The sequence below is a fragment of the Copidosoma floridanum genome, unplaced genomic scaffold (genome assembly GCF_036245765.1).
Source record: "Copidosoma floridanum isolate Cflo_tuat_1 unplaced genomic scaffold, Cflo_Japanese_pri ptg000019l, whole genome shotgun sequence".
Taxonomy (NCBI): domain Eukaryota; kingdom Metazoa; phylum Arthropoda; class Insecta; order Hymenoptera; family Encyrtidae; genus Copidosoma; species Copidosoma floridanum.
In genome coordinates this window covers 8,416,027-8,440,291 of record NW_028321896.1, presented here as the reverse complement: position 1 = coordinate 8,440,291, position 24,265 = coordinate 8,416,027, and the positions used below count along the sequence as shown (strand labels likewise).

Genomic DNA, 24,265 nt, shown 5'->3' with positions numbered 1-24,265 from the left:
GAATTCTCATTTTCAGAGCAGCTGGAATCTTTTGTCGTAGTCGTCGAAGGAAAGCCAGAGCTTGGTGTGTGAATATGCGAATTCCTGTTGAAAAGTTTTTCGTTTCCGCGCACCAAACAACCTTGAAAAAGAGACGCGAGATATTATCCCGGAAGTACCCTCCCTCCCTTCGACTCTGGACTATAGCGCTATGAATATGCAAATTATGCGCGGAGAGCGAATGGAGGGTTATAAATTTTAGATTTATGGAGAGAAAGAGCCCGTTTGACGCTTTGAATGGAGCTTTTGTTTTTTTTTTATCTGCCATCGCTTCGAGTATACTTCAAACGTAAATTTTTATTTTGCAAACTCCAACGGTTTAATAAGCTCATCTTTAAGAACAAAAAATCATTTTCAGTGTAAAACGCCTTTCCACCCTACACGCGGTAGTTATGAAAAAGTAATTTCGCGAGCAAAGTCAAATGTATTAAAAAATACGAGCCTCTCGAAAAAAAAGAAAAATTTTTAAAACCTCAAGATGAATATTAAAATAAGTACTCTGGCACGGCCACCGCGAATGGCATTGCCGCAAAATTGTAATCTGCGCTTGGATGGCGATGCCGATCGAAAAACTAATAAACCCGAGAGGCGCTTCGAAACAACCTGGTTTACGATTCAACTCACGAACCTGCAGCCAATCAAGTTTCTCTCTGAAACAGAAATTACGAGTGCACCCGCTCGCCCCTCCACTCTTTCTCGAATTCCAACTTCGTTTTCCATCTCACTCGACTTCAATCTCTCCCACTCGAGGATGACACACGTTCGGCAGCAGTAGTGTAGGTCCGTGAGCTGCAGCGATGTTGCGAATTTCTTACATACATACACAGATGCTCGAAGAGTAAATCGATGGTACTGTTATCTCGGCGTTTTACAAATCGACCGAGTCGCTTTGCGTCGAGGTCGCGCATTAATTTTTCACGCACCGGATTAGCCTTATTTCCGTCCTTTGTAGGATTTTCTTTTGAATTATTCAGCGACACACGCGTAGGCTCCATCCGTTCTAATTTAAGAGAACCGATACAACATTAGGGCTGAGTAAAATGAGATCAAAGGCCTTTCTTTCGTATTAGTTCTCTGATGTGCTACTCAAGTACCCGAGGAGCTTTTCTATCCGGTTTCAGAGGACCAACTCGATTCCTCGAACCCGAGTTCCCGAGTCGATCGATCGCCGCCTCTCGGGCCCGGATAAATCATATCCCCTGCTGCGCCATAGGCCGCCCTCCGTGCCCCACGTACCTGTAATGCGCTCCGATAAAATCGATCTCGCATAGACTGCGCTGGACCGTTATATACCCGTGCCCGGTGATTTACGATCGGCTGTCTGCGCGTATGGAGTTGCGAGTAAAACTCCCGCAGCTCGGTAAAATTTTTCCTTTCGCCCCTTTGTTCGGGAGTTACCGTGCACCTACACGAGAAATGTTTTAAATGACGTTAAATCGGGGGAGCTGCGTTTATTTCTCAAAAGTATCAGTCTCGTTGTCTGTACTTTGTCCAATGACGCGCGCCCTTGCCTGATTCACATCTTGTGGTATCCCGAAATCGAGAGGAATAAGGATGCCTAGGTGCCCGTGTGGTTATTCCCGGAGGGCTACTAGTCTTGGCTGTAAATCTGCGCAGGATACACAGCGACACATTTACACAGCATTTACATTCGGGGTACGGATTTAAGAGGGCAATACGTCGAGATGAGATAGGTAATGTAAGTGGCTTTTTATGGGGCAATGCTGCGTTCACGAGACGTCTGTCAATGAGCGACTTGCATCCGACACGTGTTTCACGAATGTACAGCAAGACTGATGGAATCCATCCGTTTGACAGACACTCGGTTCGTATACTACGACGCAGGTAACCCAAGCTCCCGAACAATTAATTTCGAGCGTCGCCGCTCTCCCGAAACTTTGTACCTACTGTACTCCAGTTGATGTAAATAAGCTTCAAGTTCGGGTGTACAAACCAGATGCAAATGGCGGAGTTTCGAGGGCCATACGCTTTGCTCTCTCACCGCCACTCTGTCTTCTTCGTCCGCGCGCGGCTCTCGTGGTTGTACGTTGTTAAAACTTTCGTCGAGGCTGCGCGCGAGCTTTTCTCCACTTTCCCGTACAATGTCTGTCTACGACAGGATCGTCCCGACAAAATTGAGAGTTCGCGGTCCTGCGTGTGCTTTCGTCGTTGCACGTGCACACGCGCGTGAATTTTCCGTTTCCGTGTACGAAACTGTGAGGGTTAAACTCCCTGCTGGACTCTGAACTAACGCCATCACGGTCTCGGTGCGCTGTAATTCCCTTTGACGCGTTTAACTGCAATTAAACTTTGTAAACAGCAGCTCGAGCTTCCGTGGCGTTTTTCTCGGTTTGTTTTCGCGCGTCTTTTCGGCCGAACGAATCGGGAAGGTGGGGGAGCTTTTAGTGATTTAAAAAAAAAAATTTTTTTTTTACTCTTAAAAAACATTAGCTGGAAGTGGACACGACGAGTGAATATAGTAACTCTGTGTGTTTCATTCAAACCCAACTTGAAGCTGCAAAACTTTACTGTCCTTAACGACGATGAACTTTTTTGCTCTCCTCTGCAGCTGTTTTAATTCCTGAGGGCCCTTTTCCGCTAAAAACTTTGATCTCTGAGCGCGAAAATTTTAATTCGAAGATCCTTGATTCATCAGGCATTTATAAATTTTCTCTCACCGGGTGGTAGTTTCCGAAGATCAAATTGAAGTTACTTGCCACTCGATTCGTGTACTTTGTCGACAAATCTCTGAGCTTCCTGTATTTGTGTATTATTTGATTGGTATGAACATGGACTAAGAGTCAGTAAAAAGCAATGCGTATATAACTATTGTGGATAATAGGGAGGTATTTGTAAAGGTTGCTTTTCGTGGTTCTTGCGCGTTCGTTATTTTTGATAGATTTTCCATGTTTCGGATGAAATTATAGTGTAGAATTTCGTCCTTTATAACAATTTTAAAATGAATGAAAATCTCGTTATGTATAGTAACGGGAAATGGATGAACAAGGAAGCCTGCAGATTGTAATTTACGCGATGAAATCTGTGGAGACGTGGAAAAAGGAATAACGAACAATGGGAAGTTTATTAGAAGAGCTTTATTTGGTTAATCCCTTTCAAAGATATTTTAAGACAAAAAAAAAAAAAGATTCTCCATTTCCAAGTTTTGCTCATTAACATTTTTAATAAGTTAATCCATTCTAGATTAAACTTTTGAAACAAAAGGACCTTGATGGTTAACTTTTTGCTAATGGGATTTTCGTTGATAACGACAGTCTATTCTATGAAAAAAAAAAATTTAATTGTGGAGAAATATGTATTAAATTTTACATTTATTGTTTGACTTTCACAAATTTTTTTTGTTTTTATACAGTATTAACTAGAAAAATTATTAACGTCGTCCACAGCATTACACTAGTTTAATGTCTCATATTGTTTTCAGAAATTTTTTTAAATCGTTGTGTCCCATTATCAGTAGCATTTGACGCTAATGAATTAAAAAAAAAAAAAAAAACGTAACCTCCACGTACTTTATTGAAAAATATTAAGTGGGTACCATACTTATAAACATTTCACTTAAACTGTTGTTAATTACTATGTATAAAAAATTCGTAATCCAAATACCAAAATTAACTCTTAACGTTTCCAACCTCATTTCCCAGACACCCGTACAACCCGTACAGAAAAAATCTCGATAAAATCAACGTTATTAGTGCCCAGATTTCCACCCAAGAGAACTACCTGCACTAGCTGTACAAAGAAGGAGAGTAAGTGTAGAACAGTGATCCTCCTCGAATTTCCGGGACATCCCATTCATTTCCTCGCACACATTTCACCACATACCCCCTTCCCCCCAAGTTGAGACAAGAGCGCTAAAACACCCTCCCCTTATTCTCTTCTTGCAATTAGCCAAGGGAGCACGCGAGCGATAATTATTACGCGCTGCAAGCTCGCTCGCTTATACAAGTTTGAGCAGTAGTTAGCCTCAACCGCGCGATTGTTAGACCGTCTGGTAATTGTGCGCCGATCCGATGGAGCGCGTATCGTTTTATTCGCTACGATTCACACTTCTATGCCGTTCGGGCCTCAGTAAACTTGGTAGAAGAGAAATGCATACGTAAGACGTCACACCACCTCGTTAGCAAGTCATTTTAAAGGTGCTTTGTTAATCTTATGAATATTCCGGGGGTATGTATGTAAATTTTACGAATAACTCGAGATAAGTACCAAACTCGGTTAGAAGCTTTGTCGATAGACAGCTGTGCTCGAAAGGATCGCCACGAGCCGATAGCGCGAGAAAGACTATGCCCCGAAGTTTTTCCTGACCCTCGAGTTTCGTTGGCAAAATTTAATGAGCAAGAGTCGAGGGGCAGTTTGGGCAGCTAATAGGAAGCTTCCCTCGTGATCTTCTAAAGTATATATGCCATTGGCTGGGTGACTTTGGCTGGTCACGTGTGCTTTTTGTCGATTCGGCCCACGGTTGGTTGGCCCAGACTTCATCTACAGAGAGTCGCGGTGCACTGTTATTTCGGGCCGAGAGTCTCGTAGTGTCGGTTTACATGCTGTTTTCAGAGTTGCCTCGGTAGATCTCGAAGGACGAGGGAAATTCCGAGAACTAACTTCGAGATCCTGGGGAAATTGCATTTGTTCACCAGTTTGGAGTGACGTTCAAAGTATGTTTATGGGCTTTTGTGTTGATATCTCAATCGGTACTTTCGGTGCATTCGTTCTTCGTGAAGGGATCCATGTTTTTCTCGACGATAAAACAAAAGAAAAAGAAAGTATCGCTTTGCACGTGAAAACGAGGCAGACACGAGACGCGAGATAAACTAAAGCTACAGTTAGGTGATTGACCTGTCCAAAGTTATTTAAGACACATCTCTTAATTCATTGATTCTATGTGTGAATTTTTGCTCGGTGTTTATGTATTGAGCAAAATAAATAAATGAATAAAAAATAAGCTACCCAATCCCACGAAATCGTCGAAAAACCACAGCCACTGAGGTATCTTTGCCATTGATCTTACAAACGAATTAAATCCCACAGTAGCGCCACAACGCAGAAACATTAAATCCCAGCTCGTCGAGCTCTCGGATTATCCAAATCCTACTCTATAGGTATACATCTACTACACCCCATAGAAAGGAAATGAGAAGTTGAAACATAAATTCCGCGCAGCCGCAAAATTTTACTGCTCTCAAAACAGAGGCTCCAGTTTCTCGGGTAAATTAGCGTTGCACGAGGAAATGTTTTGTTTTTAAAAAAAGTTTTGCCATAAATTTTGACGCCCATGAATAATCGCTCCCTTAAAAAAGCTTAGCTAGCTGACATCTATTTTGGAAGCAGCGACTCCTCGTTTGTCGCAATTTCTCGCAATTAATGTCGAGATGCTCTGAAATGTCGAAGGACATGAATCATCGCGTTTTCCGACACGATTTTCACAAAATCCATCAACCGGAGCTTAGCAGCACCAAGTCGCAAATAAATTAAAATGTCCGGAAAGGGGGAAATTGGACAAGGTCATTCGGGAAAAATTGAAAAACCGAGGACAGAAAGGAGGAAACCACTAACGAGCTGAAGAGGACGCAACTATGCGTTCCCCGGAAAACAGGGAGGTGAAGGCGGCTTATCCGAGTCTGCGCGCCAGTCCCCTCCGGGAGTCCCGGGTTTTTCAAGGTCACGCGTGCATGTCTCTCTCTCTCTCTCTCTCTCGAAAGGAAAAGGCTGGCGTTAGGAGATTTGCGCGTGCGTGCACGCTATTTTTCCTTGAATCGAGCATCTTTCTTTCGGCCAAACAGCAGCTCCGATTGCTCCGACAAATTAACGCCCTACTATTGTGCTCCTTTGTATTTTTTTTTCTTTTGTCATTAGGTAAACAGTTGCTTCTGCTCGAGCGATCTGCGAAGTGCAGTTGTCGCGTTATATTTCAATGTTTCCTGCTTGCGCTGAAATTTCAGTACCGCAATGTGTTAACCTTTTTTTTTTACACGTTACCGCAGAAACAAATGGTTCTACAGTTTATTTTTGCATTAAATATGTCGTGAATAATCACGAATCGAGTGTTGGCGTGGTGTAGCGCCATGTCTGACTATACGTTTATCCGATCTACTTAAGGGAAGCGCACGGCTCTGCTGCTTATCTGCTTACTGAATCGTGAGAAAATACTCCTCCACATAAAAACATCATTGAATAAGATGAAAAAAAGAAAATGTTTTAACTTTGCCCTATAAGTCTAATGGTATCTACTTGATGCATTTGGAAACGTGTAAACTAATTTTTTCGTTTATTTCTTAATCATTTTCCACAGTTTTTTTTTTTTTTTTTTTTCATCATGCTATTTCACAGAAAAGAATACCGAACAAGCCTACAGCTTTTCCGTGATATAACACAAATGGTATCTTGATGTCTAATATAACCTGGCTTGAATGATTATGGTGTAACGTTTTTATATGTAAAGAAAGAAATGTGATTGTTAACACATCTACCTGCATCGCCAAACCAATTCGTGTGGAAAAAAATAAAAAATGCCTCGAGTAAGTGGATCGCACTTTGGTGAAAATCATACACATCACCGTCTTTCGCCCGGAAACAACTGTAGCCCGTCCAGCTGCGTCGATAAAATTATCCGGCACAGACCGAGGAGAAAAAAAAGCGCTACGAAACAGAGAGCCAAATTAAAATCGCCCTCGAGTTCGTCGGCCTCTATTTGGCATCCGAGTGCACCTCGCGCTCCAAAAGCGAGTAAAGAGGGGTGGTGGGAAGCCAAACGACCGTGAGATACATCCGACTGAAAATCCCCGCTGTCTCTCGGCAATACCGGAGCCCCGAATAAAGTTCGCGCGAGCCAGCCGCCGGCTGGTAGTTACACCAGACTGGGTCATTGCGGAGGGCAATGCGGCTCTTCCGCCCTGCGGGCTCTCCATCTCTGTCCGAAGATGATGCTGCGTTTTTTTTTTTTTTTGTTTCCTCTGAAAAAGAGATAAACAGAAGCTAGGATTAGGAGGGCTCGAGAGGATTTCTTTCTTTTGAGGGACATTTTTCTAGGGTTTTTCTTCTACTCTTATAACGCGCCCCCCTCCCCCTGTGAGACTCATTGAAATGATCCTCACTGGGCTTGAGGAAGTGGAAATACGTTTCGATTCTTCTATGCGAGATATTCCTCGTGATTGAAATGGATGCACAACCAACGCTCGAGTAATTTTATATACTCTGGAGTACTCGTGTTTGTAACTTTAAGGTTTCGTAACATTAATTTTCCTCCACTTGATGCTTTAATTGACACTATAACCGTGCCTTTCGTACCTTTCAATTCCAACAGACGGAGAGCTTTCGGTTGAGCTTTTTTATCGGTACTAATGCTGGACAGGTATGAAAAGTTTGACCCTTTTCCTACTTTATTTTCCCGACGATGCCACCGAGTTTCGTGAAAGCTGCCAATAACCACTAATTACCCTCACAAAAACAGGTATTTACCTTTCGTCTGGAACAAAAGCTCAAAGCGACGAGAAGAAAACAGAGAGAGAGAGAGAAGGAGAAAAGTAAAACCTAGCACTAAATTCAAATTCCAGCGCGCAACGGTGTTATATACATGTACGTTGTACAACAGTTAACAGTAATTTGCCGACTAATCGCAACAAAGCCCTAACAGCTACGAATGGCCGATTAAGCCGGATGAGCCGAAAGGCGGCGAAAAAACCCACCCTCCCTCGGCTAATGTTTCCCAGCCGCTTTGAATCCAGTGGTGTTAATGTGCTCCATACCTCCTCTGTATACGCTCGACTCTTTCTCCCTGTATCTTTATATATACCGTGCGCTTAACTAGTATGTAAAAAAAGCCGAGCGGAGGCGATAAAGATTGAATTTCCCGCAATTGTGTAATTTCTTTTCTTTCCTCTCCCTCGCGACGCTGGAGAATCGACCTTCGCGAGTTGAGGTACATGAAAGCGCTAGGGCGGATCCGTCACTCGCTATATCGCCCAGTAATTTCTTATATTTTCTATCCTGATAATGGCGGAGGAGCTTCCCAAGGTCGCTCCTCTGGATTACGTGCTCCGGCACCACGAGTTATCAGCTGCTCTCGAGTTTGCGATTCACGGCGCGTCTCCTCCGACTTTTTCCCACCTTTTTTTTCTCTCCCTCGCGACAGTGACAATTTTTCACGTGTCCCGGAACGTCCGAGCTCGGAAGGGCTCCATAGACTCCCGGTATTTCGTATGCGCTTCTGCACCCGGTATAGACGCAAGCTTGTCACGTTTTGCCGACAAATTTACACAGTCCGGAGATCAGTAGTGCAAACAACGGCAGATCAATCTTCCGGGCAATCGAGGATGGGAGAGATGACGCATCGCTGCCCGGCGATAAATCCACGTAGCTCGTTATGCGACGCGCATCCTTTGTTGCTGCCGACAGGGACAAACTATCCTGTCGGGTGATACTGCCACGTACATCTATAGTGCCAGCGATGAAAAAAAAAAGGCCAGAATATTATTTCCGATTACCTGTTGAACTCACAGGTGCTTCCTTGCCAGCAGGCAAAAGTTAACGACTAATGCTGTACTTTGGATGGACAGTGTGTTGTGCAACTATCGAATTGGGCAAACTCTGCGTCCGCAACAGAAGTAGTAGAGGCACTCATTAGGTGTATGTACAAAGCTTCGTGTAGCGAGGCTGCGTGTGTACCTTTGAAATCGCTTTTGAGCTCTGCGCCTTCGTTGTTTCCGCTTGGCTATCGATTATCGAGTACAGCGACGAGAGATACAGCTGCGGACAGTTAATGGATTTCATACTTCTCGCTTTTACATTTGTTGGAATAAGGATGTTTTTTTTTTTTTTTTTTCGTTCTCTCGTATTGTATTTTGACTAAGAGCTTTTACTCCATGGAAGCAGGACGAGTAAAATTTTCATTTTTATTTTTCTTTGGTTCCCCGAATTTCCTTCTTCGTAGACTTTGGTTCGACGATTTTCACGAATCCCGAGAGTCCGAGCTATATCCGTACATCAGCTTTACTTGAACGTAGCTCCATACCTTCCCGAGCCAGCAGTTTTCGAAACAACAGAGATAAAATATAAAAGTAGGCAAACTCTTTGACAAAGAGCAACACCTCGACCCACTCTCCCCGGAATTTCCCGGAGCAGAGTAAATTTTGCCCCAAAGTCCCCACGACCGATATTCCATTTGACTCTTTATTATTTGTCTTTCCTCGCTCGAAAAGTGCTCTCGGAGCCGCCTTCGCCTCTAATCTCCGTAACACCTGCGCACCCACACACACACACGTGCCTCGTAAAGAAACATTACGGAACCAATATTCCCAGGGCGACTCTTTCCTCGCCTCGCGACGCTCGTCCCCTTTTCTTTCAGGCGCTCTCCATTGAACTCATTTCCTTTGTGTCCTTCCAACCCTTCGTCTCTTCCTGAGGCTTTTATTTATTTTTCTCGAGTCCCTTTCTCCCCGAAGCCTTTTCACGCGAAATCGGATTATCGGGCTCCAGGATCGTGAATGTACCCCGATGGTTATTCCTTTTCGCGCGGAAATCGGAATCTTTTGTTGCTCCTCGTAATTGACTTATCTTTTTATACTCTCTGTGCCGGTTACAAGTTATGGAAAGCCAGTGGAATTTCCCCGAGGGAGCTTTTAACAGAGTTTGTTGATACATTGCATCGTGTGGGAAAAACCAGTCGGGCGGAGTGAAAATTAATAAAACAGCGAACGTCTTAAAATATACATACGATGGGAAAAATGCTCATCGGTGCACGTATAGGTATACTTATTCCCGTGTAAATGCACCGGTGAAGCCGAGGCGCCTTGGCCTCGATCCAGAATAATTTTAATTTCGTCTGAGTCGCGATTCGAGTGCATCGAAACGAATTCTTTGTCCCCTTTCTTTTCCCCCTCGCGGACTCGCAAATGTATGCAAGCTCTGGAGTTAAATGCGAAATTCCTCGAGTTTCCAACGAAAATTGAATTTTGTAATTTTTTTACCGCCAGCGTAATTTTTTTTCCAAGAAACGGAGCATCTTCGATTTCATACGAGCAGAGCAGATGCATTAAAATTGCAAACTGGACCCAAACAAGTTATCCCCCTAGCAACGCGATCGTTAAAATCTCCTGCGTTACGAAGGAAAAAAAAAGCAGTCCGCGTATAGCTACTTTCAGATCAGAGCAAGAGGGGACGAATATATTCGCGTTGTCGTCGAGGGAGCCCTAAAATTCGTAAGCACCGCACAGGCGTATTTCGCCTCCACGAGAGAGTCGATTTTCTCGGGTCCACCTCCATCCCGTTGTACAGTACTGCAGCTTTGGCGATGGGCTGTGTCTCGCAGGAGCACTTCTGTGAAGTGGCGCGATTCCGTCATCGCTGCATCGTCGCTGGTTCGAGAGTGGATTGGATTTTATACGGACCGCCCATTTACGAAGAGAAGTCGCTGATCGGCTGTTTCCGTCGTGATATTGTCGGCTTGTCGGCAAAATCTCGTTTTCGCTCGATTGCTCGGGACGATACAATGGTTCGCGGGAAAATACCGGAACGAGAGGAGGTATTCTCATTTCTTCCCATGAATCCAAATCGAGTGACTGGTTATACGAGACGAGTATACACGCACACTATAATGGAGCTCCAACTTTTATTTACTCGGAAAAAAAGTTCCCTCGTGTTGACTCAGCAGCAGACTCTCTCGTTTCAATTTACTTCCGCCGTGTATATTGACACGAGACTCCAGCTCGCGAAATGAACGTCGCCCTTTCATTTCTCTGCTTCCTTTTAATTCTCGCAAATCAGTCTTCGAGACAAACAGCGGAACCTTAGACCTCGGTATGATTCCTCGGACTCTTTTATCGCGTGAAAAAGAAGAAAGGGAGTGACTCAGCCGGGATCGCTAATTAGTTTGCGACCCAAAAAAAGAATCATCACAAACTTGAGATGATCGAAGTTCACACGCGTTATTTTCAAGGCTCAAACAACACCATGTAAAACTTGAGTACGCAAAGAAGGATATGAAGCTCCTAAATATTTTTCTCGCGCGTTTGTGCAGCTTCGGTTGATGGATTGCTATGGGAGCCGGGTGTAATTGCGTTAAGCGCCAAAATCCCAGTGTCGCAGCCACGCGCGTGCGCCGGAAATCTGGTTAATTATCCTCCACCCCCTACCTCGTTAATTTCGTGCCACACGTGCCTCGATCGATTTCCCGGGGGATGGACTGCCTGCAGTCAAGCGATGCAGTGGTCTAAATTTTACTTGGTTTTTCCATAAAATAAAAGCTCGACTGAATACCAGACCACCTTTGGATGAATAAGCATACATGCTTGTGCTGATTTTCCTTTTCATCAATTTTTTATTCTCAAACATACAAATTTTCAGACTCTCTTTGTATTGAATTTCCAATAGCCCCGTTGCTTCCATCGAATTATTGCTTGTAAAAATACATATCGCGAGTATTGAATAAGTACGTATCGTCTGCCCTGCGTTTTGCTAGGACTTCGTTTTCAATTTTAGCGTGAATGTATTCCACCGCGTGATCTCTTTCCTATACGAGTCGAGAGATTTTATTTTCACCAAACGTCAAATTCAGAAAAAGATAAAGCATTAGATGTATGCTCACGTGCAAGTGTGTTTGAAAAGTTTGCGTTCGTTTCGAAAATTTCCAGCTGATTAGGCGAGAAAAATGACGAGCGAATGCTCGGTTTTGAGATGTAACTGTGATATTTGCGTAATATAGCGTACTCATACTGATTGGAGATTTATTTGACTGAAGGAACTGGGGCGATTTTTGTTTTTTTAAAGAAATAAATTTTTTTTTGTTTTTTTTTTTTTATTTGAATCATTTTTTTTTATTTTTTTTTTTTTATACGTATCATCAATTAAAAAAATTATCTCGTACCTTTTTGTTCAATTTTTTGTAATATTATAGACCTGCGTCACACCGAGCCGTTTCACCTGACAAGTAAAGCCGCGTCTGACTCGACGTTGACCTATTCTACTGAAACCCACTCTCCGACGCAACAGACCCGTGTCCGACCAAACACCGACCTTATCTACTGAATCTCGTTTACTGTGTCAACATCACCTCGTTACCTTTTCGATTTCGCATCTGTGTTTTCGTACACTCCCGCGATCTCGAGAAATCATTTCCAAGATCACACCGGCCGAGGACAGCCTCGTCTTACACCCACGCAACGAGCAAACACAATCTGACGAGAGCCTGAAATAAAAGTCTCCCCGAGCTGAGCTCATCGCCCAACAAGTACAGGCTCCCCGGTGACCCATGCAGGCCGCAACTACCCCATCCCCAAGATTTACCAAGCTTCTCTCTACGTACACAGTATACAAGCACCATTTCCATACACTAGCTCTCCCCCGGCGAAGCCTCAAAACGCTCGTTGTCGCGCGCCTAAGCTACAGTCGTCGTCAACTAAACGAGGAAGGGGGAGACATTCTTGCCTCTGCTCAAATAAGTAAGTCTCGCCCGACGAGACGTCCTTGGCCCTGCCTCTTCCTTCTTTCCGCACGTGTTTCTTATCCGACTCATCGAGCCGCAAAGACTTCCACACGCATGGATCTTGCGAGCTTGCCATGTGATTTTTCTTGTTCCTTAAAAGGGGTTGTCTCTCCCTTCCGTCGCTCTCTACGGCCCGACTTTTTTTTTTGTAAGTGCTTTGAAAAATGGGATTAAACGAAGTAGCGCGAAAAACAAGGTGTACCTGGCACCCTAGAAACAGGAATCAGCTCCATTTTTTTATCCTTGTTCTTGGTTTAAGAAGAAAACAAAAAAAAAAAAAAATTATTAAGAATAGTAGTGAAGCAAAATGAATAGAAATGATGATCCTAAAAAAATAGATAAACGATGGGATCCCCCCATTTCTCCGTGATAATCGAACTGGCCACATCATAATAATATTTTCTCCGACCCAACATCCCCGAAATTTACCTCAGACTGCCCGGCACGCTTCCGCATGCCCATTCACGTTCTCACGAGGACGGAAAGCAAAAACAAGGACCATTGGTACCTCCGTCACTCCAAAGCGAGACTTATGAGGTATGGGGGGGAAAAAAAGCACTTGGCTATTCCCAGCACAGAGTTTCATTTCGGTCCTTCCTCACGCGTACAAAAAAATAGCGACGTAAATTTACCACTACCACCACGTGAACAAGTACACCCGTGCTCACACACATTTCGCTCTGGTCATACATAAAATGTCGCTGGGAGGGTGGGGTCGTACAATCAATTTGGAACTTGCAAATGAACCGCCACCACCGCAGTTTCCAAATACACCGATAAAGTAAGCCTCTAGCCCGTGCGCGCGTCGAGAATTCACAACGAAGCGCGAGATGTTGCGTGTTTAACTTTGAAAATCGCGCTCATGGGCAGAAGCGCGCGCTGGTCGTTCCGCATGATTACCGTGTAATTTGCATTCGCCGAGCAAGCGAACAGCTTTTACGTCTGTTAATCTCGATCCTCGTTGTGCTCTGCACTCTGCTATCTGAATTTTTTTCGATGGAAAGACACTTGCGAATTAATTTCCCAGTGGATGATTGAATTTGCCCTTTTTTTACCTGCTACTTTGTGAATTTCTAAAACAAAACGTGGATTTACCCACTCACCGTGTCCAGGAAGTCATTATAATATATACATCTCTCCCAGAGCTGCTGTCGTCATCATCCACGAGAAGCTTAAGCGAGCTTTGGGAAAGATTACAAATTACCTCCCTAGTCCACTACCGTCAGCGTCTCGTTTAAGCTCGTTTAAGAACGCCATGACACCTGCTATCTTTTTTTCCTTTCCTCCCATACGTTCTTGGCACACTGCACGCGCGAAACCCTACTTTCACTCTGTTTGTTTCAATTACGATATCGCGACGCGTATACAGGGTTTAAAAAAAAGATTGATGGCAAATAATATCCACTCTATCAGAAACTTTCATTCAAGATCTCGAGTCACGCGCACGTTCACCGAAGGCCACTCGGGCGAAATAAGGGTCGATGACTATTACCCCTTTTTTTTTTTACCTCGCTCGCACTCCTGTTATTAAATTCCATTCATGCGAATCTGATAAAACGTCAAATTAATGAACTCAACGTAAAAGTGCAAGCTCGTAAGCGCATTAAAAAAAATAACTACCGCGTACACGTTTTGCAAGCGGGGATTTTTCGCATTTCTCGGCACCTCGTATAAACATTCGTTGGGTTCGAGAGGAGGGATGGAGCGAGTTTTCTCTCTTTGCTCGCACGAGCTTATCAGCATCCTTTGCAAAAAAATCTCGAAAGGAATAAGAGAGAGAGGGGGGGGGAGGAGCATTACGAGCTCGTTTTCGGCGCCAGGGATACACACACATCCAGTGAACTTGACCAACTTCGAGGCTGCTGTTCTGTCCTCTATTTTCTGGCGCTGTGTGTGCAAGAGAGAGAGAGCAAACGTGCCCACGAGGATATGATGGCGCGCTGATGCATATTTCAGCTCCGAAAGGGGGAGGAGCCACCGAGCCTTGAAACGTATATACACGTCCACGCTGCAATACTCGCTCGACGCTCTGTGTGGCTTTGCGCGTTGAAAGCACAAATCTATTTACCCTCTGGTGTGAAATGCTCCGGCTGCTCTGTAATAAAAAACAAAATCTGCTTGGTATACACACGCGTATAACGTCTGGGCAACACTGTATCACGTCGTATCACCCTGCATGGTCCATTCAAACTCCAAAAGCGAGATAGCATTCATATGCAGGCAAGATGCATCGATACTATAATATAGCGGACGCTAAAAAATAGCCGTGAAATCTCGCTTTTCTACAGACGCGCCATTATGTTTTTCTCGCGCAATATGTGCCCTGTGCTCGAAGGCTGCGCGGGTAACATCCTCTCTTTAAGGAGAAAAAGGCTTTTAACGCGATTCTCGGGTGTATCTGGATTTTTCCGACAAGACGCTTTTCCACTCGCATTGGAATAACGTATTCTATGTACGCGAAGGTCTATTATATATACACCTGCATCGGTATACTTTTACCGCTGCACCTATTAAATGCCAACTCAGCCGTACGGCAATACTTGACTGCACACAACAGAGATTCCCCTACGTTGGAGCAGTTTTTCCTCACTCGTACAGTGGTTGCCCAATGCTCAAAGAGCTTTTCTTTGAGCTTCCAAGGTTATACTGCTGTGTCATAAACTTTTGCGGCTTTATTCCGGTTAATAGTACAAGTGAAACTCTATTGGCTCCCAGTCAACCGTAAAAGTTCGTATGTATGAGGTCTATGGGTTACAAATGTGACCGCGTTGTGCCATTTTTCCTGCAGACACGGTTTAGTTGTTATAATAACTAGGGTTCCGTGTGCATAAGCCTACACACATAAAGTGGAAAGCTGAGTAATCTACGGTCAATATTGGTTCGTTAGTACCACTGCTACTACTGGTAATATACTGATGGGCGCTCGGTTGTGTGTTTGCACATACTTTGGATAGCCTTGTGTTTTCCACGCCTCTGGGCTGTATCTTCTTTTTCTTCCAGCTGACGTTGGCATTTGTACGTTTTACGCTCTGTCGACCATTAAGTTCAATTTGATCGTTGTTTTTTTGTGCACCGTTTTCGAGAAAGATATCGCGGTAAAGGAAAAAAAAGAAGCACAGCGCAAATGAAGCGCGTATCGATTGGACCCGGATTTTGCGTGCTCGGGGCTGCTTTTTTTCCTTCGCGGTTTTCCATTACAGCTGCTGATGTGTACTGAACAGTTTTTCATCACGTTTTCCGCACTATGTACGTGATTCGATCTTGCTTTTTCGGGTGAATCGTCGATCAGGGTAAAATGTCAAAAACGAAATGCCGCGGTGGTACTTTTGTTGAAACCAATTTTGGGAGAAAGCTTTTGTTTATGGTTGAAAAATTTTTTATTGGCAAACAAAGGAAAGCTTCAGTCCTCTAACAAAAAATACCTTTACGCTTTCCAATTGGCATTTGCTGTCAATATTTACCAAATGGAAGCAAAAAAATTGCGCGACCTCGTCTCACGAAAAACAATGAACGATGCATTTCCCAAAATCTCATCACGCTCTCTCTGCCAACGCACGTATCGATATTTTACAATCAACGAAGCGCCGCGAGTCGAAAAATCAAATGGACCATGTCGTGCTCGTTTAACGAAGCTACGACCTTCTCTTTTTCCGTCCATCTCTTTGTCTCAGAATTTTCGGCTGCATCTACACACACGAATCTCGATGCAACACACGAGGGATTGTACACTCGCTCGTGCGAGGAAAGAAAAAACCCCCCGGCATCAGGAAGGACAAGGCCAAGGTCGACCCGGGTTTTTCTACCTTCCGCGTGTGGCTGTCTGACGTACGTGACGTGCATCTTCCCTTTTTTTCTTTTATCAGGACTAATGCTTGTTTAGTAAGGGCAGCTCGAAAGAACGAGGGTGGGCAGTGTAACAACTGGTTTTACCATCGGATAAATCAAACCGTTGTTTCTTCGTGAAACGGGAAAAGAATAATAAACTCCAATCAGCCAAAAACGTGATGGTTATCTACGATAAAAATAATACATTATAATTTTAACGAGACGAGAACATGTTTTTGCCGGAAAATTCAGCCCGACGAGAGAGACGATATCTTTCAAAGGTGCTTGGTCTTGATATAATTAATCAAGTTCGAGGGGCATGACGTTCTCCTTGTGGATTGGACCGAAAACTATTTCTCGTTAATGAACTGTTCCGAAAACCATTACTCTTGAAGATCTCGAGCGAGGCTCTCTTGCGCGAAGTTGTAAAATTAGTCCATCGGCGGTATGGATATTGAAGTTGGCTCTCTTGAAATTCCGGGTGTAGTAGACAGACATCCTCAAAGTCTCGAGAGTCACAGGTTCCATGAAATACCCTGAAAATTCCAGAGACGGCTGATGTTTTTATATTTCGCCAAACAACCTCGCATGACAATTCTTTATTTTAAAAATACGTTTGTTCCAAATTTCAAGTGGAGACAAGGTGCATTCTCGATATCACGTCCCTTTCCTCGAACACAAAAATCCTCCTCTGCGGCAGCCACGTACAAGAGGAGACACATAAACCATAGGATGGTGATCGCCGCGTGAGTAATCGCTACTTTTCGCTTACACGTTTCTTTTTCCTTCGCATCGTCGTGTTTCCACTCTGTAGAGAGATGAGAAGGAAAGTTTCGCGGGTGTCGCCCTGCGGGTGGGAGCTGAGAGGAGAGGAAAAAAAAATGAGGAAAAAGAGCGTCGTGCGGCGGTGTCGAGGAGAGGCCTTGATCGATCGAGGCGAGAGTTTCCGGGTCTCGCCCCAAGCGCTGGCTCACTCGTGCTGTACAACCGAGTGACAGGGCCTTGAAAACGCGTTGTTTACACGTACGCTCAGCTCTGTCGCCCTCGTCCTTTTTTTTTTTTTTTTTTTTTTTTTTTTCATTCATCTTCCTTACGCGTGTCTCGTGTGTATAACGTGTGTTTGATGAATGCCATGTACAGGGAGAGCTGGTTTTTTTGTACTCATTAGCCGGACAGCATCATTACGTGTCACCGGAAATGTATTTTTTTTTTCACTCCAGCACTTATCCTATACTTCGTAAATTTATATAGATGATTTCCTTCATTTCGAACTTTGAAAACTGCGGTCACACGGGATGCGGGGGCTGTTACGATGTCGAGGATATATACCGCATTACTCGGAGCTTCTCGAGGACTTTTTCTTCTTCTTCTTTCGAGGTATTCACCAGTTGCGCGTATACGGACGGAAGCAGCTATGAAAACTTTAGTCTGGTGCGGATGAAAGGTTTCAAGGGACTCGGCTGTCCTACCCAGTGGAAATTGAGAAAACGTTTCCCGTCGTTACATAATATGGACCGCAAAAAATGTATCTATACGCGTATACGCATCAGCCAAATGGACGAGTGCAAAAAGCCTGTCTTCCTTTGACTTTGTGGGCTTTTTTTTGAGCTTTGCTTTAGTTCAATGTTTCACGTGCAAAAAAACAATCCGAAAGAGCCCAACGCTATTCCAAAGCTTGGTCCGCAAAAGACGATAATTAAAAACCAGCGAAACCTTCGAAAGTTCAGCATTGCACTTTGAAGAAAAACTTGTGGAATTTTTCTTCAGTTATTGTGATATTTTCTTGCTCTTTTTTTAAGGAGAAAGCGAAAGGGGGGGGGTAAGAGTTTTTTCTATTGAAATTAAAATATCACCTCAGATGCATGTAATTATTATTAAATCTCGCGAAAGGGGGCGCAATAGCTCCTTTAAATTGTGAATTTTCACGTAAAGGGGAGCAACTTTGAAAGCCGAACACGTGCCTCGAAAATTAGAAAAGAAAATTAAAAGAGGGAGAGAGATTAATGAAAAAATAAAAAATCCACTCGTGCAAAGTTAATCTTCATCCAAGCTTACACGTGTGACGCGGTGGTGGATCAGGACACTAATGCCGCTGTTGGACGCGGTCGGTTTAATTAGAAACAAAACAAAAAAACGCACTGCCAGCAGAGCTCACGCGAGACGCGTCATCCAATTTCATTCATCCGAGCTGCCTACGTGCGTGCATATATATGTATTCTCGTTTACCCAGTGATAAAATTTTATGCACGCGCTTCTCTCCCCATTCACACGAGACGAGTTGAGGTCTCTATCGAAAGCAGAGCTAGTGGTACAGGTTTTACGATATTTATAAAGCCCCAGGTGGAGCAGCTCTGACGTCATTTTTTTAGCGAATTGCCGTTCAATCGCTGTAAGGCTATGCCCGTCCTCGTCAAATATTCAAGGAGCACGTGGCTGGCGATTTCAGGCTATTCCAAGTGCTGCTGCGTCGTCTCGTCGATATAATCTTGGCCTTTTTTTAACGTTATTCTTCATTGTTTTTCCCTCAAATTCCCTGTTAATGTTGCAGCCATGCTTTTGAAACCAGTTTACAATAAAAAAAAAAGTGCATTTGAAGAGAGTAAAATAATTTATAGACACTTTTACGTTTATCATCATGACGAATTTGACGAAAATCCTCACGCCCCACGTAAATACAGGTTGAACTGCCGTTGCCACTATTCATATCCTCTTATGTTATCCAATAGCTTTTTTTCTCGAGTTTCTCAAGCACGCAGCCATGTATTCCAAACGCAATATATTCCAATGATCGAAAGTGGCACTTTTCTATTCATAACCTGCGCGCAAAAACGTGTAAGCGCCGAGGCAGCAACAGCAGCAGATTAAATCAGCCCTTTTTTTTCGTCCCTGAAGAGCTACTCGCCAACCCCCTGGATCATCGTTAAATCATAGAAAATAAACGAAAGGGCCTCCCTATCTTCACGCTCGTTTCCGTAAAGTCCAATTTGTCTTCCTCATCGCTCGACCCTCGATTTCCATTCATTTGGGTAGTAATTTCGAGGGTAGCGAGGGACTCCTGGAAAACACAAAGCCCCCGGAATACACGTACAGAATATTCGAGTCACGCGCACTGGAAGGCTAATTTCATTAAGCGTAACAGCCCACCCTATACTTCCTTATTATCTTATCTGGACCTTATTTTTTCTGCACACGAATAGATTCCTCGGGCGTCCCATTCAGGGCCAAGCATTAGAACCCTCCCTACATGAATAAGCTGTTTTTTCCATTCCACGCACCGAGGATTGTAAAACCAAATGTCCCGAGGCAATGGCATATCCCAAGAGAAAGTATTTATTTGTTGCACATTGATAATTTTGCTTGTGATACTTGACACGTTAAAAAATTTAGAGTGCGGCAACGAGGAATGTGCTCTACGGATGCTCATGAGAGCCAGCTATAGATTACTCTCGGCTTAGTAGCTCGTAACATCATTTGAGTCGATGGCATTAATCATCCTCGAAATCCACTCATGATACAGGTATGCGGTTAACTTGAGAAGCTCTGGTATCTCTGTATGAAATTCCAACTCTGGTAAATTATACCTACGTAAGGGTGGGCCGAGCAAAAAGCTAAAAACTAGCTTAAACCCCAGTGGAGGAATCCGATCATGTTCGTCCTTTACTTCACTATCGGAGAGGCCTCGAGACCTAGCAGAGCTCGCTAGCGCATGTCGAGGTGTTTTTTAACGACGTCCTGTGTGATATTATTAGTCAGCGTGTTATTTCATCATCGTTCAGCTTATTTCCGGCGTATAATTTCCAAAATTCGATCGGGGAATTCCCTTGCCCCTGATGTATTACACTCCGGATAATCAGATTCCCTGGAAGGTGTAACTCTTATTTAGTGGAAAAAAAAAAAACAAAAAAAAAAACGAGATAGAGTATACGCGCGTAAGACGTATCGATCCTTGGACTCAATGGGGGGCCATGACGATGTGTTAAAATTAAGCGAAACGTCGATAATCCACTCGCAGAGGTGATCGCGGAGTTTCTCTTCGGTGGGTTAAATCGCCCGTAATCTCGGGTGCCCCAAACTCCGAAGCCCCAACTTCTCACCCCGTCCCTCTGGCAAAGTGCTCTATCCGTCTGTTACGGGAGATCGATCGCCTCTGTTGTGCCGCACGTGCCGCTCGAGTTTGATTGCGGTATTTAAGGGATCAATGGATGGATTGCCGAGTTTAATCGGTGCTGCGGTTTTTTTCTTTCTTTTTTTTTTTTCAGGGCACGTGTTGCTCGTTATGATGTGATTGAAATCGAGTTAGTCTTAGCTGTGAAATTTAAAACAAGTGATTTTCGTCCGATTAAATTAAAAATAATACATACTTACTAGGTGATGCGTTTTTTTTTTTTTTTTTAATTTGTAATTATAATAATTTCCCCTCGCTTATTTTAAAAGATAGTACTAACAGGTTTTCTTTTTCTGCTTTCAGGTGAGTCTTGTCTAACGCTACGCACTGTCGAACCTTCCAATTTACCAAACGCTTCGAGTAAGTAGATATATATATGGTTTTTTTGTCACTGATGCATTCGAAATTATACCATGGATTGATGTACACTGTACAAAAAGTATCCACAGTCTATGGCCTGAGGTAAAAACACGAGTGTTTATTCTGACGTACGTCAGCCCAAGCAGGTTGTACCGATAAAAATGGACCCAATGAGTCCGAAAGTTCCACAGCCACCACATCACCATTTACATGCGAGAGATACATTCGTATCCTAAGCCCCGGGAAAGTGCAGTTATCGCGTTGGCAGAGAGAAAGAGGAGCTCCAGCACACCCGTAAATTTAGCTGGAGTCCCGAGGATCAATGGGCGGTGGAAGAAACTCGTTCGGTCGCGCCACGCGCGTAAATTCGAGTCAGACTTGAAAAGAGCTCTCCCCCCAAAGTTAAGGTTCGTGCGACGATGTGCTTGCGATTTCAAGGTCGCACGGGTGAGGTGGATGGCAAATTTTCGTGATTCTCGGCGTAGGGATGAGAATTCAAATGAGAGTGTAATTTATAGAGCAGTTGGCTCAAGTGAGTAGCGAGGCAGAGTGTTGGTTAACTTTTACGGGTAGCAAGTAGTAATATCCGCGCACGGTCAGACATGCAAACGAGAGTCGACCGAGGGTCTTAAATATTTTACTTTCTCAAGCGTTTCACAGGAGTGGTGGTCTTTAGTTTAAAACTTTGATTAATTGAAGAGAGAGAAAAAAATCTAATACCTATAGACAACCGTGTTCTCTGCCTTTTTTTCCCCTCAACTTGTCCATTACACCTGATAAATGTTTAACTCGATAAGACCTGAAGAACTGGCAAAAACAGCTTACACCCTTCACTTGCAAAATTCATTACGACACGCGTGACTAAGCGCCCCGTACCGGTCCTCTCTCCTGAAAAAAAGTATGGTGAAGTGAGTGGGGGAAAAAAGTGCGACAGCTGAGTTGTGAAGACTCGGAGATGGATTTTTTTTTCTCCAACCTTAATCTCTTCAGCCCGACGTTTTTTCAGCTATCGAGGCCCTTCGGAATGAAAGAGTGGCTAGAAGATACTTGTACCCGTACGAAAAAAGGTCGAGGCCTATACGTATGTTGTGCCTCTATTTAATTCAATACTCTCACGCGCTCGTCTTAACGAATTGGAATTTGCGCCCTGAGCTTTTCTCCAATACGACCAGCTTGAAATCTCTCGCTTGAAGCCTTCCAATATTAAAAGCGTTTCAAGATAAAGCTTTCCCCTCGTACTTCGAAGTCTTTATTTTCAAGCCTAAATAGTAGCGTTCCTCAACTACACTAAAAAGTTGTACATCTGACATCCGATGGCTCTTTTCAATCTACGCTTCCTTCAAACCATCATAAACCTCATTCTGACTTAAAAAAAAGTCCATCTCAACAGAAATGAGCACTTGTAGCTCAACTCTTTCATTTTTGTTAACTTTTGTTTCGGAAGACACGACTTTTTATCTAATTGCAATGATATTCCAATAGAGCCCACATATCGCCGAGTAAACATCCATCCTCTTCAACAGACGTAGAGTCCCATGGATTGAAGCGTACTAACTCGAGTGGCCGAGTCGCTCTATGGGATTTCCCACTTACTTCCCTCGTTGAGGCAGCTTTAGCGTGGTTTCCCAAAACCGTACCCCCCCCCCCCCGTCCCATTCACCCCCCCCCTGTTTTCTCACGAGCAGTGAAGCCAAACAACCACGCGCGAAGAGAAAAAAAAACAAGACGAAATTAAAAAGCCGAAAGCACTGCTTCAAACAAAAAGAAAGACAGCTTTCGGGCGCGTGTACTATCCGCCCTCCCACGCGCTCTTCCAGTCGCCGTAGCGAGCCACACACAGCAACAAAAGCTGACCGAACTTTGTACGTATAGACGCGCACGCGCAGCTAAATCCTCGTGGCGATACCACGATACCAGTAGGGTAGGAGTATATATACCTGTTTTGGAAAAAAGAAAGCGAGAGACAGTGTGGTCGTAAAGAGCGAACTTTCTCTTTCCCCTCCACACACGCGCGTACAGCCTGCAAATGCTAGAATGAGAGAGGCAGGGAAGGGGGAGGGGGACGGGGTGGTAACGTAACATTCAAGCTCCGCGGCTCCTCACCGGCAACGGTAGTGCCAGAGACGCTCTCGAGCAGAGCGGACTCCAGACCCTCTCGCTCTTTCTCCTCTTTTGTCGTTCCTGTCCCTCTTCCTCCTCTTTCCTCCACACCTCATCCTCCACCTCCTTTCACGTACCCTCCCAACTCCCAGGAAAATTGAACCCTCGATATCTCGCCGATACACTCCCAGCCCGGCCGGAGCGGTACTTCATTCACCGGCTACTTCGCTGCGCACATCTATATCGGTGCTGCTAAATCTCGACGTCTGACCAAACTCGGATCTTTCTACTTGCGCAAGTCCCTCGTGCATCCGCGGTTCGGTTGACGTTGCTCGGGTTGTGATAGGAGGTAGGACAGATGAGCGACGTCGGCCTAATGACCACGGCGATGAAGACCTTCGGCCCGACAGCAGCTACTCGTCGGCGGAGGCTCTGCGAGAAGCAGGCGCGAGTGTTCGACCTGCCGGGCTATCCGTGCCACCAGCACCAGCAGGTGCAGCAGCAGCTGCCCCCGGACGTTATACCCTCGTGGGACGCGGCGCCGCCAATCACACCCCCGGCTGCTTTCTTACCGCCTGGGTATAAAAAGAGCTTCGTCGCAGGTAACTTTACCGTATTGCTCTCTGTATAGACGGGCTCTTTGAACGGCGGAGGGATCAGGACGGCTTTATTTAGTTTTTCTTTAGTTTTAAAAATTCGAGGCCATTTTAGTTATGGGATGTGTGGGCTGTTTTTTTTTTGGTTTGACGAGTGGGGTGTGTCGAGATGACGGAAATTGAATGCGATGATTGTTATATGCGATGTTAATTTGGTTTGATTATTAACTACGCCACTGACAATCAAAGTATCAATTTAGATGATTGGCGCTGTGGAATTTAATTAAAGGCGTCGATTTGATCAAAAGCCGTGATTAATCGCTCACGTCGTTATGAAACCTTATAATATCAATTAATATAATTCATTTTTCATCATTTTCTGGATACATTCACGTCAAGTACGCTGTTGCGTTTTTTGTATCATTATGAATGCGATGAATTAAACTTTTTTTTTTTCAATTCTTTTTATTTACTAGCAAAAATGGAGATTTAAAGCAGGACATTCAAGAACTGATGGTATCGTGACCATTCTGGTAAAAAAAAAAAAAAAAAGATCTGAGTAGGAAATCTTTTTTTTTTCCCTTTTTTTTTAAGTTACTCCCGTAATGCACTTATGAAATATACTACGTCACTGAAACAAAACTTATTTGAATTGAATTTCAGATTCATCACGTAGCGAGAGGCACTTTG

The 24,265-nt window shown here is 44.1% G+C and overlaps 1 protein-coding gene across 3 annotated transcripts in view; it reads left to right on the top strand.

The window, feature by feature from the left end:
- Window positions 1–24,265, top strand: part of LOC106637783 (phosphatase and actin regulator 3) — a 142,181-nt gene that overhangs the window by 100,707 nt on the left and 17,209 nt on the right. Inside the window, exon 6 of one of the 3 annotated variants that reach the window (XM_089592807.1) lies at window positions 20,823–20,879. The exons of the other annotated variants lie outside the window; for them this stretch is intronic. Within the exon in view, the coding sequence (XP_089448933.1) occupies window positions 20,823–20,879 (57 nt within the window). The remainder of the gene's footprint in view (window positions 1–20,822; window positions 20,880–24,265) is intronic. 3 annotated transcript variants of the gene reach the window in all.